Source organism: Zonotrichia leucophrys, chromosome 11 (assembly GCF_028769735.1).
Source record: "Zonotrichia leucophrys gambelii isolate GWCS_2022_RI chromosome 11, RI_Zleu_2.0, whole genome shotgun sequence".
Classification (NCBI taxonomy): Eukaryota; Metazoa; Chordata; class Aves; order Passeriformes; family Passerellidae; genus Zonotrichia; species Zonotrichia leucophrys.
Window position 1 is genome coordinate 1,897,721 of NC_088181.1, and position 16,095 is coordinate 1,913,815.

Genomic DNA, 16,095 nt, shown 5'->3' on the forward strand with positions numbered 1-16,095 from the left:
ATAATAATTAATTTCCTTCCAAAATAATCGAGGAGTTTTTAAGCTCCAGCTGAGCTTAATTGAGTTAAAATTGAATTAAATTAAATTAAAAACTGAGTTTTTAATTGAATTTTTTCTGGTATCAAGCATTTCTCCATGTGTGTTATTCCAGGAGCTGGGCTGGAATTGGGAAAACCTTTTGGAATTCCACAGCAGCAGCAGCAGGAACACAGAATTTCCACATTTTTTCCCCTCCAAATTCCCTCTCATTCCTTCAGAAAACAGCTCAGCATCATCTTCATGCTACTGCCCTCTGCTGCTGCTGGATTTTTGGATTAATTTGTGACTGAGCAACTCAAATAAAGCACTGCAGTGTGTTTAAATCTAGAATATTCCAATTCAATGAATTATATAAAAATCAAATTTGTATATAATTTGTGCAAATTAAATTTGTGCAAGTTAAAAATTGCATTAGAAGGTTCTGGTCTTATTTTTGGAGAATTTATAAAGCCATATTTTAATAATATTTTAATATCTGGAAAAGAAGTGTCTGAGAATATTTATCCATCCTGGGAAATGAAATAAAGGTCAATTTTGAGAGGTTTAAAATTACTTCAAGGGAGTGCCAATGGATCCCTGCTCCAGACTGGAATAAAACCATGGGAATAAACATGGGAGTGGAAAACTCTGAATTCAAAAAATAACATTAACAACATTTAACATTGTTAAAAATTATCATTAATTTTTGGGATAATATATTCAGTTTGGGGTTATATATTGAGTTTGAGATAACAGAATCCATTTTGGATAATATTGTATTATTGAAGTCATCAGAGGCAAAGTTCAGGGACAGAAAATGCAATTCCTGCTCCGTCCAAAGGGATGGGATAATGGGATAATGGGATAATGGGATGGGATATTGGGATAATGGGATGGGATATTGGGATAATGGGATGGGATATTGGGATAATGGGATGGGATAATGGATAGGATATTGGGATATGGGATAATGGGATGGATAATGGGATGGATAATGGATGGGATATTGGATAATGGGATGGGATATTGGGATAATGGATGGATAATGGATATTGGGATGGGATACTGGATAATGGGATGGGATATTGGGATAATGGGATGGGATATTGGGATAATGGGATGGGATATTGGGATAATGGGATGGGATAATGGGATAATGGGATGGGATACTGGGATAATGGGATGGGATAATGGGATATTGGGATAATGGGATGGGATATTGGGATAATGGGATGGGATATTGGGATAATGGGATGGGATAATGGGATGGGATATTGGGATAATGGGATGGGATATTGGGATAATGGGATGGGATATTAGGATATTGGGATAATGGGATGGGATATTGGGATATTGGGATAATGGGATGGGATATTGGGATAATGGGATGGGATATTGGGATAATGGGATGGGATAATGGGATAATGGGATGGGATAATGGGATGGGATATTGGGATATTGGGATAATGGGATGGGATATTGGGATAATGGGATGGGATAATGGGATAATGGGATATTGGGATAATGGGATGGGATATTGGGATAATGGGATGGGATATTGGATATGGGATGAATTGGGATAATTGGGATAATGGGATGGGATAATGGGATAATGAGGGTATGGGATAATGGATGGATATGGGATAATGGGATATATGGGATAAGGGTGGGATATGGGATAATGGGATATGGGATATGGATGGGATAATGGGATAATGGGATATTGGGATAATGGGATGGGATAATGGGATAATGGGATGGGATATTGGGATAATGGGATGGGATACTGGGATAATGGGATGGGATATTGGGATAATGGGATGGGATATTGGGATAATGGGATGGGATATTGGGATAATGGGATGGGATATTGGGATAATGGGATGGGATATTGGGATAATGGGATGGGATATTGGGATAATGGGATGGGATATTGGGATGGAATGGGATGGGATATTGGGATAATGGATGGGATTTGGGATATGTGGATATGGAAAGGGATATTGGGATAATGGGATGGGATATGGATAATGGATGGGTATGGGAATGGGAATGGGATAATGGATGGGATATTGGATAATGGGATGGGATATTGGGATATTGGGATGGGATAATGGGATAATGGGATGGGATATTAGGATATTGGGATAATGGGATGGGATATTGGGATCCCTCCCTCTCTCAGAGCACCCCTCTGATTCCAGGCTCACCTGGGACACTCTTGTGTCCACAATTCACAAAATCCCAACTTTCTTTTCTGGAAAAACCACCTGGCAGAAGCAATCCCGCAGATTTCTCTCTTTGCACTCTTTGCTGGTTTTTCCCTGCCAGCCCCATCCTGGATTTTCCTGCTTTTCCCACTCCCCCACAGTGAATTAAACACTGCAATTGTCCCCAGTTTTTCATTCCTGCAGCAGAACAAATCGTTGGCTCTCCTTGAACACACACAATCCTATTTTAGATTTTAAAGGACATCAACTTTTCCAGTTAACAACCAGGCAATAATTAAATACCATTTCCCTGGTGCCACTTAATTAATCCCTAAATTGGAGAAACACTGGCAATGAGGGGGTATAACATGGAATGGCTAAAAAACAGAATTAAGGAGTGGGAAACTCCTGGAATTGTGCTGGTTTTTATATCCCAGGTGTATCCCTGAGACACTCTGAACATTTCCTGGGATGACCAAAACTCCAAGGAAAAAAAGGATGGAGGTGGGGAAGAGCAGGGCAGGTAATCAGAGCAGACAAAAGTGAAAATTTCTGGTAATTCCTAAGGATAAAATGCAAAGAGAAAAAAAGAAATTCCCACTTTTCTGAGGTTTCAAGGCCCTGCTAATGTGAAGCTTTAATTATTTTTGCAGTTTGGGGTTTTTATTAAACGTGCACTGAAATCTGAAACTTCCAGCTAATAGAACACATGTGGAGGTAGACAGAGCTCCTCTGGAATGATTTCATTCATTCCATGCTCAGGGATGCCAGAAAAACAAAATCTGAGCTCAGAGCAACCACCAGGACACTGAAGGCAAGAGGGGGGAAAGTCCAATCAGCAGAATTCTGCAGAAAAGCCAAGATTTGGTACCTGAGGCACCTGGGAGATTTCCCTGCTCACATCTCACCAGGGTTTGTGCTGTTTTCTGCCTCAGCTCCCCAAGTTCCTGCTCTGTGAATCTTTCACTTGGAATTGGGATGGAGAAGCTGCAGCACCAAACCTCACCTGCCCAGGGGAACCCCCAGCCCCTGCTGTGTGCCCAGAAAATCATGGAAAACAGGAATTTCCACAGGAAATATTCCCACAGAGCATTCAGCAGCAGCCAGGCTCGGATTCAGCCTTCAGCGAGGATATATTTATTATTCAGCTGAAAACACTCAGCCTCAGAAGCCCCATGTTATTCCTGATTCTCCATATTCCTGATTATCCAGATTAGGCTTCAAAGCATCCAGGAAAAAACCTGGAAAATAATGGACAGGTGGGAAAATTCCAAAAGTTTTTTGGAGCAGCTGAGTGGAAGGTGCTGCTCTGTGCTGGGTTTGCCTCCCCTCATTATCCCACTCCTGGTGCCAAGGGAAGGGATCAGCTCCACTCCCAGCCCCAAACCAGCAGCAGGGTTTGGCTGAGCTGCTTTTCAGGAATTAATGCCAAAATCCCCCAAATCTCTGCTTGCTCCTGGTTTTTAATCCACTAAAAACACCAATTTCCCAGCAAATACTTCAGGAGGAGCTGAGGGTTCCTGGGAATGCTCCTGGTGATGCTCAAGGCACTGAAGCTCCTTCACACCAAAATGCAGCTGAGTGAGTAAAGAAAAAGCAAAAACTCAGCATTTCACCCTTTGTTCTGACCAAAGTTTAAAGAGCTCAGAGCACAGATAGTTAAAAAGAATTCCCTAAAACTGAATGTCAAAATGATTTCCCTGAATGTCAAAATGATTTCCCATCCATGTGTGTACAGTCCAGGAGAGAGGTTATCCCAAATCTGAGTGATAGCACAGACAGATAACACCATTAAAATCCCAGAAAAGATCATTAATCATCCTTTTCTTCCCTGTCTCACATCCCTGTGAATGCACAGGCACATGGACACACAAATTTCCACAGGAATAGGAAATGCAAGGGGAAAATAATGCTGTGAGGGTTTAATTACAAATGAATTCAATTTAATCTACGTGCCACACTCAGAGAGATAAAAACCCACCCAGTGTTAAGGTGTCATTTGGACAGCAATATTTCACAGAGAAGGAAAAAAAAACCCAATAAACACCAAAATAACATCTCCAAAAAATCACCTTGCCAAGATTCACTCCTGCTGAAGCACCTCTGATGCAGCCCTGAGCAAAGAACATTTCCAGGGGTTTATTTTCTTGTTGAAACCCAAATATTGCCAAGTTCAGAGTGCTGGGGGCTCCTCTGGGCCCCAAACCTGCTGATGGCAGAGCCTCCATCCCAGCAGGACCCCAGATATATCCCAGGTTATTCAGATTCACCAGGAACCAAACAATTCCTCACACTCTGATGCAGTAATTACTGCAGAACAGAGCTGAAAATCCCTTAAATATTTGTTTTAGCCTGGTTTTTATCCACTAAAAAATAACCATAACTAAAAAATAACCATAACTAAAAAATAACCATAACTAAAAGATTCACTAAAAAATAACCATAACTAAAAAATTTCAAGCAATGGAAGCCCTGCTGATGGCAGAGCCTCCATCCCAGGCAGGATCCCAAACATCTCCCAGTTTATTCAGATTCACCAGGAACCAAACAATTCCTGGTGAATCTGACTTCTTTTGTTGACTGAAATGTTAATTCCATTTAAATATCTGGAAAACTCAGTTTTAAAAGAGATATACCAACACTAAATGTAATAATAATCACACTCTGATTCATGTGGCCTGGAAGCTTCTTGCAGGATGATTTTTGTGCTCTGTTTTAGCAGAATTTAACATTTTAAGTGTATGTGAGATCAAATGTGAGCAGTTCTGGGAATCCTGAGCTCAGTTCCATGCTCAGTGACTGCTCAGCCAAGGAAAAGCTGCTTTTCCTCACCTGCTGTTTGCAGGAGCACCTCAAAAAACCTCTCATCAACAAGGACAAGAGCAGATCTGCTTCCCTCAGCACAGCCATGCCATGGAAAAGGATCAAATGTAAATAAAAAGAGTATTTTTTTCAATCAATGTTGTTCCTGGGGACTGAGGAGAGCAGACAGGAACACCCTGGGCTCCAACCCAGCTCCTCCTTGGAGGCCAAAGGAGGGAGAAAACAGAGGGACAAAACATCCTGCAGGAATGCTGAACCAAGCTGGGCCAAACATCAAATATCTCCATCAGGTTTTATCCTTTTGCAAGTTATTTCTATCACCAGAGCAGGTTTGGCTCTTTAAAACAGGCACTAAAAATGGGGATTATCCCAATCTCCATCAAAATCCAAGGAAAATGCTGCTGGCACCCAGAGCTGCTCCTACCTGCCCGTCCTGACCCACGTGCACCTGGTGGATCTGCAGGTTCCCCTGGAAAAGGAGACAAAGGACAATCAGCACAAGGCTGGGAATGCAAAAAATGCAGAAAAATCTGTTTTAATGTGAAGGAAATTGTGAATTGTAAAAGTTCTGCTCAAGGTTCTTTGGGCAGTCCAGCTCCACTCAGCCTCACAGCAAGGACCTTTCCCACCCAGCATGTTTTGCCTTTTTTTTGGTTTTATGTAAAATTTTTCTGAGGTAAAACTTCTGATTTTCCTTCTTTATAAAAACCTGCAAATTGAAATCCAGCCCTTACTATCCCAGAATGAGCAATCTAACACTTTTACAGGTTTGCAGAGCTATTTACTATTTGCTTTTTATTTATCCTCATTCCATATTGAAAACCAACACAGTTCTGTTACAGGGATTACATCTATAATAATAACAATTTTAAAAAACTCAATAAATCAAAGTATTTTAAGCTTCAAAGTCCAATCAGGAAATCTTTATGACATGAAGTTTTTATTCACATGCTCACTGATGTCTTTCCAAAAGTACACTTGGATTAAGGAAAGGCAGCTTCCCAAAAGAGCCTTGCAGTGAAGCAGCACAATTTGGAGGACAAAATCCCCTTTTTGTGCAGTTTCTCCTGCTGGCAGCTCCTCTCTCACTTGTGTACATTGTCATCAATTTAAAACCAGATGTTTTCATCTGTCAGGGACAAATGCAGCCTTTGAAAGTCGCAGAGACAAGAGGAGCCAAAGGATCCAGGCTGTGCTGGAACCTCAGGATCCAGTCCAGCAATCTCTGCTGAATCATCAGTTTTTCAGTGGTTCTTTACCCAAAAACTCCCTCAGTTTTATGGCAGCACCACACTTTAGAGCCAGGATATTTTAATCCTTTCTTCTCCCTCTCAAGGCCTGACAGGCCCTTCAAAGGACAAGCCTTTAACTATAATATTTATAGAATTTTTATGATAATATTTATTCTCCAGTAGCTGCCTGTGTTAACAATATTCCTTCACAAAGTGGTTTTATGAGCTGTGATTTGGGTTCTTTGGACAGGGATTAAACCAAGCCAGGCAGATCCACTTCCCAGAGAGGGAAAACCCTGACAGGGAAATGGGACAGATTCAAATTGTTGCCTGTGTTAATGTTTAACCTGATTTTTCTATTCCTTCTGCATTGAAACAAAGTGCATGAGAAATTCAAGAGCAGTTTTAGCAGTCAGGAGATTTTTAAATAACCAATAACAGCAGCAAATACACAGGGAAATCCACCTGGATTTGGGAGCTGAGCCTAAATTGGAGGGTTTGGGATTGAATTTTTCCATTTCCAGTTATCCACATCCCTTTATCCATCCCATTCCACTGGATTATTTTTCTGGAAAAAAAAAATTTCAGAAGTGCAAATACTGTGGTGCCAGATAAGCTGGTCAGGAATGGAGGGTAAATTCATTCTGGAATATTTCTTTATTAATTGATAGCTGAAGGTTTCTCCAACTCCTGTTCAACCATTAAAGGCCCTGAGTGTTCTGACCACATTTAGTTCATCAGCCTAAACAGAGTAATTTCATTTTTAAGCACTGCAAGAACCTGGTTTCCTATTAAACTTTGTCAGAAGTGAATTTCCAAAGATCATCAGCCTTATGCAACAATTAACACACATTGAGCTGGTGAGGGAGGGAAATTAAAATTCACATTGGCTGGTGAGGGAGGGAAAAATAAATCAAAATAATAGCAATAAAAATAAATAATACCAATTTAAAAAGAAACCCCTGAGAGCCCAGAGACAGAAGCAGCAGGTTCTAAAGCACATTTTGTGCTGGTTCCAGCCCATTCCTCATTTCCCTCAGCCCCCAGGCTTTGCTCACTGCCGAGGGGGGCATATGTGGCCCGAAGTTTAGAGTCTGACTAGCTGAGGGCGAAAGGCCGACGCCCCTCTGCAATTCCTGGCCAGCACCCTTCGGCGTCTAGGGATTTGGGGGGCTCTGAGGGTGAGGGGGTGACAAAGCAAAGCCACCAGGAGGTGACACTGCAGAGGGGGGCATATGTGGCCAAGTTTGAGTCGGCTCGCTGAGGCGAAAGCGACGCCCTCTGCAATTCTGCAGCACCCTTGGGCGTCTGAGGCCTGGCTGTGCGGCTGCGGGTGGCTCACACTGCGGTATAGGGAGGAACGGAGCTGACCATTTCCGGGGTTAAACATCGTTTATTGAAGTGTTGCAGATCCAAAGCGGGAAACCAAGCGGGAAAAAGTTTTTTTCATAGGGGGTGAAACAGGATTATAAAGGAGGGGGGTGGGTACAGGCGGAACCAATCGGGAAAGGTGAGGGGATGAACTTCACAGAACTGACACTCCATGGAGACCAATAATCAAAAGGTAAAGGAGGTGTCCTGGGACCCCAGCCAGCCACCATCTCCAGAGAGGAGAAGGTTCTCGAAACCTGGGAGGAGAAAGGGAGTGATTGACTGGACAGGGAGGAAACAACTTTCACTTATAAGGGAAACCAGGGGAGGAGCAATTACACATCGGCAACTATGAATAGCGGTTACTATGGCAACTTAGCTGACAGGCTAGCCCTGGCGGGAAAAACTGGGGGAACGAAACCATTTTACACATAATAGGGGAGAACAATACATAAATTGGGGGAATAACACAAGAAACTTAACAACACACTACAACAGCTCACCTCGCTGTCCTGCGTGATCTGCACCTGCTCCCCCTGGGGCACCTGGGCGATGTGGAGATGGCCCTGTGGGATCCACAACAAAAGAAAACACCAAGGAGCATCAGAGGAAAATCACAGCTCCAGGAAGCAGCTCCTGCCCTGCAGGCAGCAGAGTTTCATGGAGAGAAGCAAAACGTGCAATGAAACCATTGAGGAGCTCTAAAAATGCAAAGTGCACCTGGTAATGCCCCAGCTCTGGATGGAAATAAAAACAGAGGGGCTTGGAGCAAAGACTGGGTCATTTCCACTTCAGGGAAGGAAAACAGGAGGAATAATAATAATAATAATAATAATAATAATAATAGTAGAGTTTTTTAAAACCACAACATCTAACAAGTGTATTTTTCTATTGCCTTTTTGACTGGTACACAAAGCCTGGGCTTGACTTGCTTTGTTGACCGAAACTTTAATTCAATTTAAATATCTGGAAAACTCAGTTTCAGAACAGATACACCAACAGTAAATAAAATAAATAAATATCTCCTAGAGTGAGGTTTCCAATCTCATTTTCCACCTATTTTTGCTCATTCTGGAGCACAGACCACGCCAAGGACTCTCAGCTGCTGGGATCTGGCAGGAAATCATTAATTTGAGCAATTCCCCTGATTTACATTGGTGAGAATCTGCCCTGATGGTTTTAATCCCGGAATATTTGGAATTGCTGCCCATTCCCACCACTCTCCTGGTCCCATCTGCAAGGACAAGAGTGGCTGGAATTCCTTGTGCATCCTGCCCAGCCCAGCCACTGTGATTTACCTGAGGGGAGATTGGATTCTAAATAACCTCCTGGAGGTTTTATAAAGCTTTGTGTTCATTTTAATATGCCTGCATGAGATGAAAGATAATCATTTGGAATTCTGTCAAAGGCCCCTCTGATTTTATAACACAAGAACAATTGCCTGTGATTTTCAAAGACACACAGATCCCTCTATTTCCAACAGTTTCATTTCCTTTGGAAGGAAACTGCCTATTTATAGGGAGAAAAACCACACTGAAAGTGTCCCTCTGACAATAGGGGCTGCAGAGAAAATTATAGCACTGCCCAGCCCAGGGGGAGATTAAAATCACTTTCCCTCCTTCACATCAAACTCTCGGTGCTCCCAGGAAAAAGATGGAATGTTTAGAAGATCCATTTATAGCAGGTTTTCCCCTGGATTCCACAATTTGAAGGATAATTAATATATCCAGGTTTTTTAATGAGGGAAGTTTTTATCACTTCCATCTATAAACAAACCATCTGTTCTATTAAAGTCACATATTTCATGTAATTTTCATTGCTATCTTGTCTTTCAAGACTTAAAAAGCACTTTGCAGTCATCAGTTAAATCTCACCCACAGATCCATAGGAAAATCCACTTTTAAAATCTACATGGGATTGAAAAAACAAAGAAATTCCCAGGATAACATTGAAAAGTTATGGCAAAAGTGAAGTGGAAAAGGAAGATTTCCACTCAGTTTCTGCACAAAGAGAATTATTTCACTGAGGACACTTCTTTGAAAGAATTTGAATTTCAAACAATCCTTGTAGCTCCCTGTGGGACACAAGAATTAAAGTGAAGGTGGTTTTTTTTCAGAGTACACTAAAACCACAGATAAAAACCATCAGGCCTGAGTGCTGGTGGGAGTGTCAGGCTTTAAAAATGTCAATATTTAGAACTTTCACTGATAGACACAGAGCTCAACAAACACACATGGGAAGAACTCATCTCCCAGATGTCCAAAAGTGCCTGTGAATGCAGTTTTACAGAAAAAACAAATAAATAGATGTGATTTTGTTGTGGAAGCACACCAGAAGTATAAACCACTAAGCAAACACAGCCAGGAACAGGCTGATAATTCTCTATATAACAACCAAAGCGGGTTGATTGTGTGAGGAAATCCTGCACGGAATTTTTTTGTTAAACAACTCTAATTTCATTTTTTTTTTCTATAAGCCTGCAGGATTTGTTTTGTGGCCACCTTAGGTGATTTCCCCCAGCACCCTGGGGCAGGGATGAAGGAAAGGTGAGCACATACTACTTGCACTTGTCCGTCCTCGCCGATCTGGTGGATCTGGACCTGCTGGGCGTTGGCCAGGGCGTAGTGCAGGGCCTGGGGCTGGTTCTGCTGCAGCTCACTGGAGGCTGACACCGAGCTCTGCGACCCCTCTGCAGGAAAAGACACCAAATTCCAATTTATGGCACGAGCAGCATCCCCCAAAGTGCTCCTGAAACCCCGCGGCAATCAAATCCAGTCCCTGGAATTCGCTGTGCGTGAGGGATGTTTGTACAAACCCACAGAATTCCAGCTGGGAGAGCTCCTGCTTAACAAAAAAAAGCACATTTTGGGATCTAAATCCCAGATTCTGCAGCTGGAAAAGTCCCATCAGAACAAAACCACAGAGGTTTCCTGAGCAATTCAATGTTTTTGGTCACCCGAGAACAATTTCTGCCACCACCACCCCAAGGACACCTTTAAAAACCCATCCTGCCTATTGTGAGAAATGAAATTATTGTGATAAATGAAAATAATATTATAATTATTAATAATTATAATATAAATAATGATGATAATTTATATATTAATTATAATTTTTAATTTATATAATATTCATAGTTAATATTATTACTTATTAGTGATATTTACTAATTATTCTTTAATTATTCTATTTAGTAATTTTAATGATTACAAATAATATTTAGAATTTATAAATAATATTATAATCAAATAAGATTTATAAATATTTATATTTATAATTATTATTAAAATAATTATTTATATGTTATAATATATATGTAATTATTATGTATGTATTATTATATATAAATAATATTCCCATTATTATAATAAATAATGGGAATATTTATATATATTTATATATGTAAGTATATATTTATATATATTTTTATATATAATATATATGTATAATAATAATAAATTATTATTATAAATAATGGGAATCTCCCCATTGTTTTCCAAGATCCATCCCCTACAATTCACACTGACACACGTGAGATCTGGAATTTTATTTTTGAACCTCAAAATGACAGGTGGATTTCTTGATTTATTCAATTTAAACACAACTCACACTGCAGAGTGGAAATGCCCCTGGAAAGGGAATGTTAAACATAAAAAATGGGAGTTATCTTCATGTAACAGGGACAAAAACCACCAGGAAAACCTCAGTGGGATTTCCAGAGGGTAAAAACTTGTAATGGACACATCATAGATCCATTCTGAGGTTTTCCAGCTGCAGGGAAAGATTCTTCTAAATAGAAGAGGCAAAAGGCAAGTAAAAATGACAGAAACGATTAATTTTTAATATCTCTACTAAATACTCCAAGATTTATTCTGCAAACACACTGTTAGTTCTGCAGGAATGAGTTTTATTCACTCAAATATTTTAATGGGAATGTTCTTTAATAAAATCAGCCATTTAAGGGGCTTTTTTTCCCTCCTGTCTGCAAATGTTTGGGCACGAAGATAATTTTGAGGTTTAGTTCTGAGCATGGGAACTGGGAGCTCCAAACCACCAAGTTAATATTTATTTATTTGTTGAAAAGTTGGGTTGGTTGACAATTCAGGCAGCTCTGATCCTGTGAATGAGCTGGAACACAAAATTCCAGCCACAAATTTCCACAGGAACCAAGGGAAACACAACAAATCCAATTTTTTTCTGCCTGTTGGGCACACCTTTAATCCCTCACATCTCAGCAGGTAACTGCAGAGCTTTTATAATTCCTTAAATGCAGCCTTGGTGCTCCCAGTGCAATTCCAGCTTCTCCTGCTCTGGTGTAGAGTGGAATTTGCTGCATGGAAGTCTAGGTGGGATTGAGGAATCCAAACTGGCTGAACAGTGCTGAATATTGCAGAAAAACTGCCCAAACCAAATAAAAATAGCAGGTTTTTTTAACCGAATAAATGATAAATGGCATTTATTGACCAAATAGAAATGGAATTTTTCCAACTGGGATACAATTGGATTTGTCATGGCCACTGGAAGGAATGGATATCCTGGGAAAATCCTTTCCTGAATCTCTTTCACTTTTTCACCCATTTCCATTAATTTATTCCTAATATTTGATGCAATTCACTTCTCTATTTTTTTTTTTTAATTTACAAATAGCATTTTGCTGGGATGACTGAGAAAATCCAGTGCTATCATCTGCTCCTTCAGGGCTCCCAGCTCAGAATTTTGAGAAACAAATTCCCTCAGGATTCTGAGAAACAAATTCCCTCAGGATTCTGAGGAACAAATTCCCTCAGGATTTTGAGGAACAAATTCCCTCAGGATTCTGAGGAACAAATTCCCTCAGGATTTTGAGAACAAATTCCACAGATTCGAAGAAATTCCCTCAGGATTCTGAAGAACAAATTCCCTCAGGATTTTGAGGAACAAATTCCCTCAGGATTTTGAGAAACAAATTCCCTCAGGATTCTGAGGAACAAATTCCCTCAGGATTTTGAGGAACAAATTCCCTCAGGATTTTGAAGAACAAATTCCCTCAGGATTCTGAGGAACAAATTCCCCCAGGATTCTGAAGGAAAAATTCCCTCAGGATTCTGAAGAACAAATTCCCTCAGGATTCTGAAGAACAAATTCCCTCAGGATTCTGAAGAACAAATTCCCTCAGGATTCTGAAGGATAATTTCTGGGTCTTTCCTTTGTGTTTCCCAGTTTTTCACCATGGAATTCAACTGAGCTAAATTACAACTCAACCTCAGCCAAACCACAGAGTGCAAATACAGAATCCTTAATTTATAATATTTATTTGCTGATTAAGTTATGTGAGAGAAGATTATCAAAGAAGTAAAACCTGCAGCAGAGAAATCTGTATTTTATATATATTTATGATATTCACATATTGAAATGCATTTTTAAGTGTAAGGCCCAAAAGCCTTGATTTTTAAGTAATTTTTGGCTTCAGAGGACAGAAATTATTGTGCTTTTTGGAGGTGCAAGAGGAGCCACAGCCTGGATGGAATCACCTTGCACCTCTCCCATGGTCACCTATAAATGGATTTAAATTTGGCTTCACTGCAACAACTGAAATTGGGGGTTTTTTTGCTCTATTTTGTTAGATTTTTTGGGTGGGTTTTTTCTCTCTTAGGAAGAAAGAAGAGAGAGGATTCAGCCACATCTGAAAACAAAACATCCTTTCTGAGTCCTGTTCCCCCCCTCTTCATCTCAGAGCAGACAAAGGGAATATTTATCCACTTTTATAAACATTCCCCACTACAAACAAACGCAGCCATGAGGAGCAGAGCCAGCCTGGGGAGGGGAGCTGTCAGCAGGGAGAAACCCCTGGAAACCATCGAGCCTCACTCCTCCAACTGGGATTCTGGAGAATCCCTGGCAGGAGGAGCCACAGCTGAATTCCAGAATTTTCCACGAGTTCCCAAGGGACAGCTGGGACATGAACCCTGCAGAGCATTCCCTTAGAACCTTCAAGGATATGTGGGGTTAATGCTCAGCTAAAATCACTTTTTAAGGCACAATCTTTGGTGTTTTCTAATCTGTTCCTATTTAACTGTTGAGGATTTTAATTTTCATGGAATTGTTAAGGGTGGAAAAGACCTTTAAGATCATCAGGTCCAACACCACCACCATGGTCACCACCCACCACATCCCCAAGTGCCACATCCATGGGATTTTGGACACTTCCAGCCATGGAGACTCCACCACTGCCCTGGACAAGCAATACCAATGCTGGAGAACCCTTTCCATGAAGGAATTTTTCCTAATTCCAGCCTGAATTTCTCCTGGTACAACTTTAAGGACATCTGCTCTCATCCTGCCCCTTGTTCCCTGGGAGAAGGGACAGATTCCACAGCAGGAGGGATTCCCACTTAGGAATTCTGGAATTCAAAATGGTTTTCCAGCTCCACCCTCAGAGCTCTCCTCACAGACAGGGATGAATCTCCTCGCTGTAGCCCCAGCAAGGGAAGGGTGGATGGATTAACCATCCCCAAACCCAAAAAAAGCAGGGAAAAACCATTCCAGAACAATGGAAATAAAGCTGTAAACCATCACCTCCCCCTGCCTCAGCCCCACTTGTGTGGAACAGCTTTGAAGATTTGGCTGCACATCCAGTTTTTAATGTGACACCTCAGCACAGGCCTAAATCTACACAGAAATCCCAAAGTCAGGGAACTAATTAAAAATTCCAACATGGAAAATTGTGATAACAGCCTGAACAATCTGAAGAGAAATGAAAAGAAAGGAAGAAGGCACTTTTCAATTAATCCTCCTCCCAAACCCCTCATTCCCTGCACAGACTCCAACCCTTTGCAAAGGAATATCCAGTGAAATTATCATGGAGCCACATGGAGGGCTCTGCTTGGGAAAAACACGGGCAAAACACACCTAGGTACTGAAATGTTGGCTCCAAGAGCAGAGCAAAGCACAGCAATCAACACCTCCTTTCCAAAAAAAGGCAATGGATTCAAGCAAACAGCCAGGGAAAATCAGGAAAAGCAACTTCTGTCTGAATTTAACAGTCAGTTAAGTGCAAAAAAATCTTAATTAACATCTCTGGGGGTGAAGGACAAAGCAAATCCATTTGTGTTTTCCCAGCAGGCTCCCCAGACATGACTTTCCCTGCAGGTTGGTGCCTTGCAGGGTCTGTGGGCTCAGCCTCTGTGGGATCTCAGCACCTCAGGACTGAGGTGCCACCGAGACCACCCTTGGGGGGCTCGGGAGCCCTGGAATGTTCCAGAAGTGTCTGGTGGCTGGACTTTGATCCTACACAGGAGACGACACCTGTATGAGGATAGGAGGGTTTCACCGGGGTGAATGGTGAAGGGATTGGTTAATTAGAGGGTGAGACACAGGGTTCAGGATTTCTGTACAGGGGGGTTTAGAGAAGTAAGATGGAGGAATTGGGGCGTGTCCTGTCCTTCTTCTTCTTCTTCTCCTCCATCTTCTGTGGTGATGGTGGCACTTTGGGATTGGTCATTACTGAAAGTGCACCGGACAATAAGAATAAAAAGGATTGGGGAAAAATGATAAATATTGTACACGTAACAATGGGTATAAAGATAGGTGACCGCCCGGAGGGCACACAGTGTGCTCATGGCTGGCTGCTGAGCAGAGCTCTGTCGGGCCGAGAGAAAATCTTTTAGATAAACAATTAATAAACATAAAAACCGAAAGAAGAACTGAAGCCTCTTCTCGTCCTTTGATACGCGGGCTGCCCCAAGGCCACCCCGGGCCCTTCCAGGCCATCCAAACAACCGAAAACCAGACAACCCTCCTGCTTTGCTGTCGTTCCCAGAGTTAATTTTGCCATGTGATGAGCAGAGCAGAGAGGAAATCTGCTGTCACTTTTCAGCACGCTCCAATCAAAGCCACGTGCTCCAGGAACTGTTAATCCCAAGCAGGAAAAGCCTCAAAGCTTTGGCATTTCCAACAAGTGCAAGAGGAGTCAGTTTGAACAACAATCCTGTTGTGATGCAAATAATCCAGAATTCTTAATTGTGTGTGCAATAATTCATGAAGAAAATTTGAAATCCCAAAGAGATGAGGTAGGAAGTGGCCTCTGGAGATGATCTAACCCAATGTCCACCATGGGCTACCAGAAGTGCTGGCTTTGGGCTGCACCCAGGTGGATTTTGATGTCTCCAGGGATGGTGACAAATTCTTCCTGTGCTCAGTCATCCCAAAATTCCTCAGGGCCAGGAAAACCAAAGTCAGGGCACAGCTGAGTGAACTTCAGGATGCCCTATTTATTTTTTTAATTAGGCAAATTAATTGCTGCTAAAAACAACTCTGAAAATCCCAGTCCACCCATTCCTATTCCAGCAGTGCAGTGCCAGGATTTGGGAAAACCTCAGGAAGTGAAGCTGGATGGGGCTGGGAGCACCCTGGGATGGTGGAAGGGTCCCTGGAATGGGATGAGCTTTAATGAAGGCCCTTCC

General features: G+C 41.6%; 1 protein-coding gene across 5 annotated transcripts in view; it reads right to left on the minus strand.

Annotated features, from left to right (window-relative positions):
- The window catches only part of BANP (BTG3 associated nuclear protein), a 131,430-nt gene that overhangs the window by 58,734 nt on the left and 56,601 nt on the right, over positions 1 to 16,095 (minus strand). Inside the window, exons 9-13 of one of the 5 annotated variants that reach the window (XM_064723412.1) lie at positions 10,213 to 10,343; positions 8,158 to 8,229; positions 5,476 to 5,520; positions 4,301 to 4,342; positions 2,832 to 3,805 (exon numbers count right to left, since the gene is read on the minus strand). In XM_064723412.1, the coding sequence (XP_064579482.1) occupies positions 3,692 to 3,805; positions 4,301 to 4,342; positions 5,476 to 5,520; positions 8,158 to 8,229; positions 10,213 to 10,343 (404 nt within the window). In that variant the 3' untranslated portion in view covers positions 2,832 to 3,691. Of the gene's footprint in view, positions 1 to 2,831; positions 3,806 to 4,300; positions 4,343 to 5,475; positions 5,521 to 8,157; positions 8,230 to 10,212; positions 10,344 to 16,095 lie in introns of those variants that run through there. The other 4 variants (XM_064723413.1, XM_064723414.1, XM_064723411.1 and 1 more) reach the window with 4 other exon arrangements.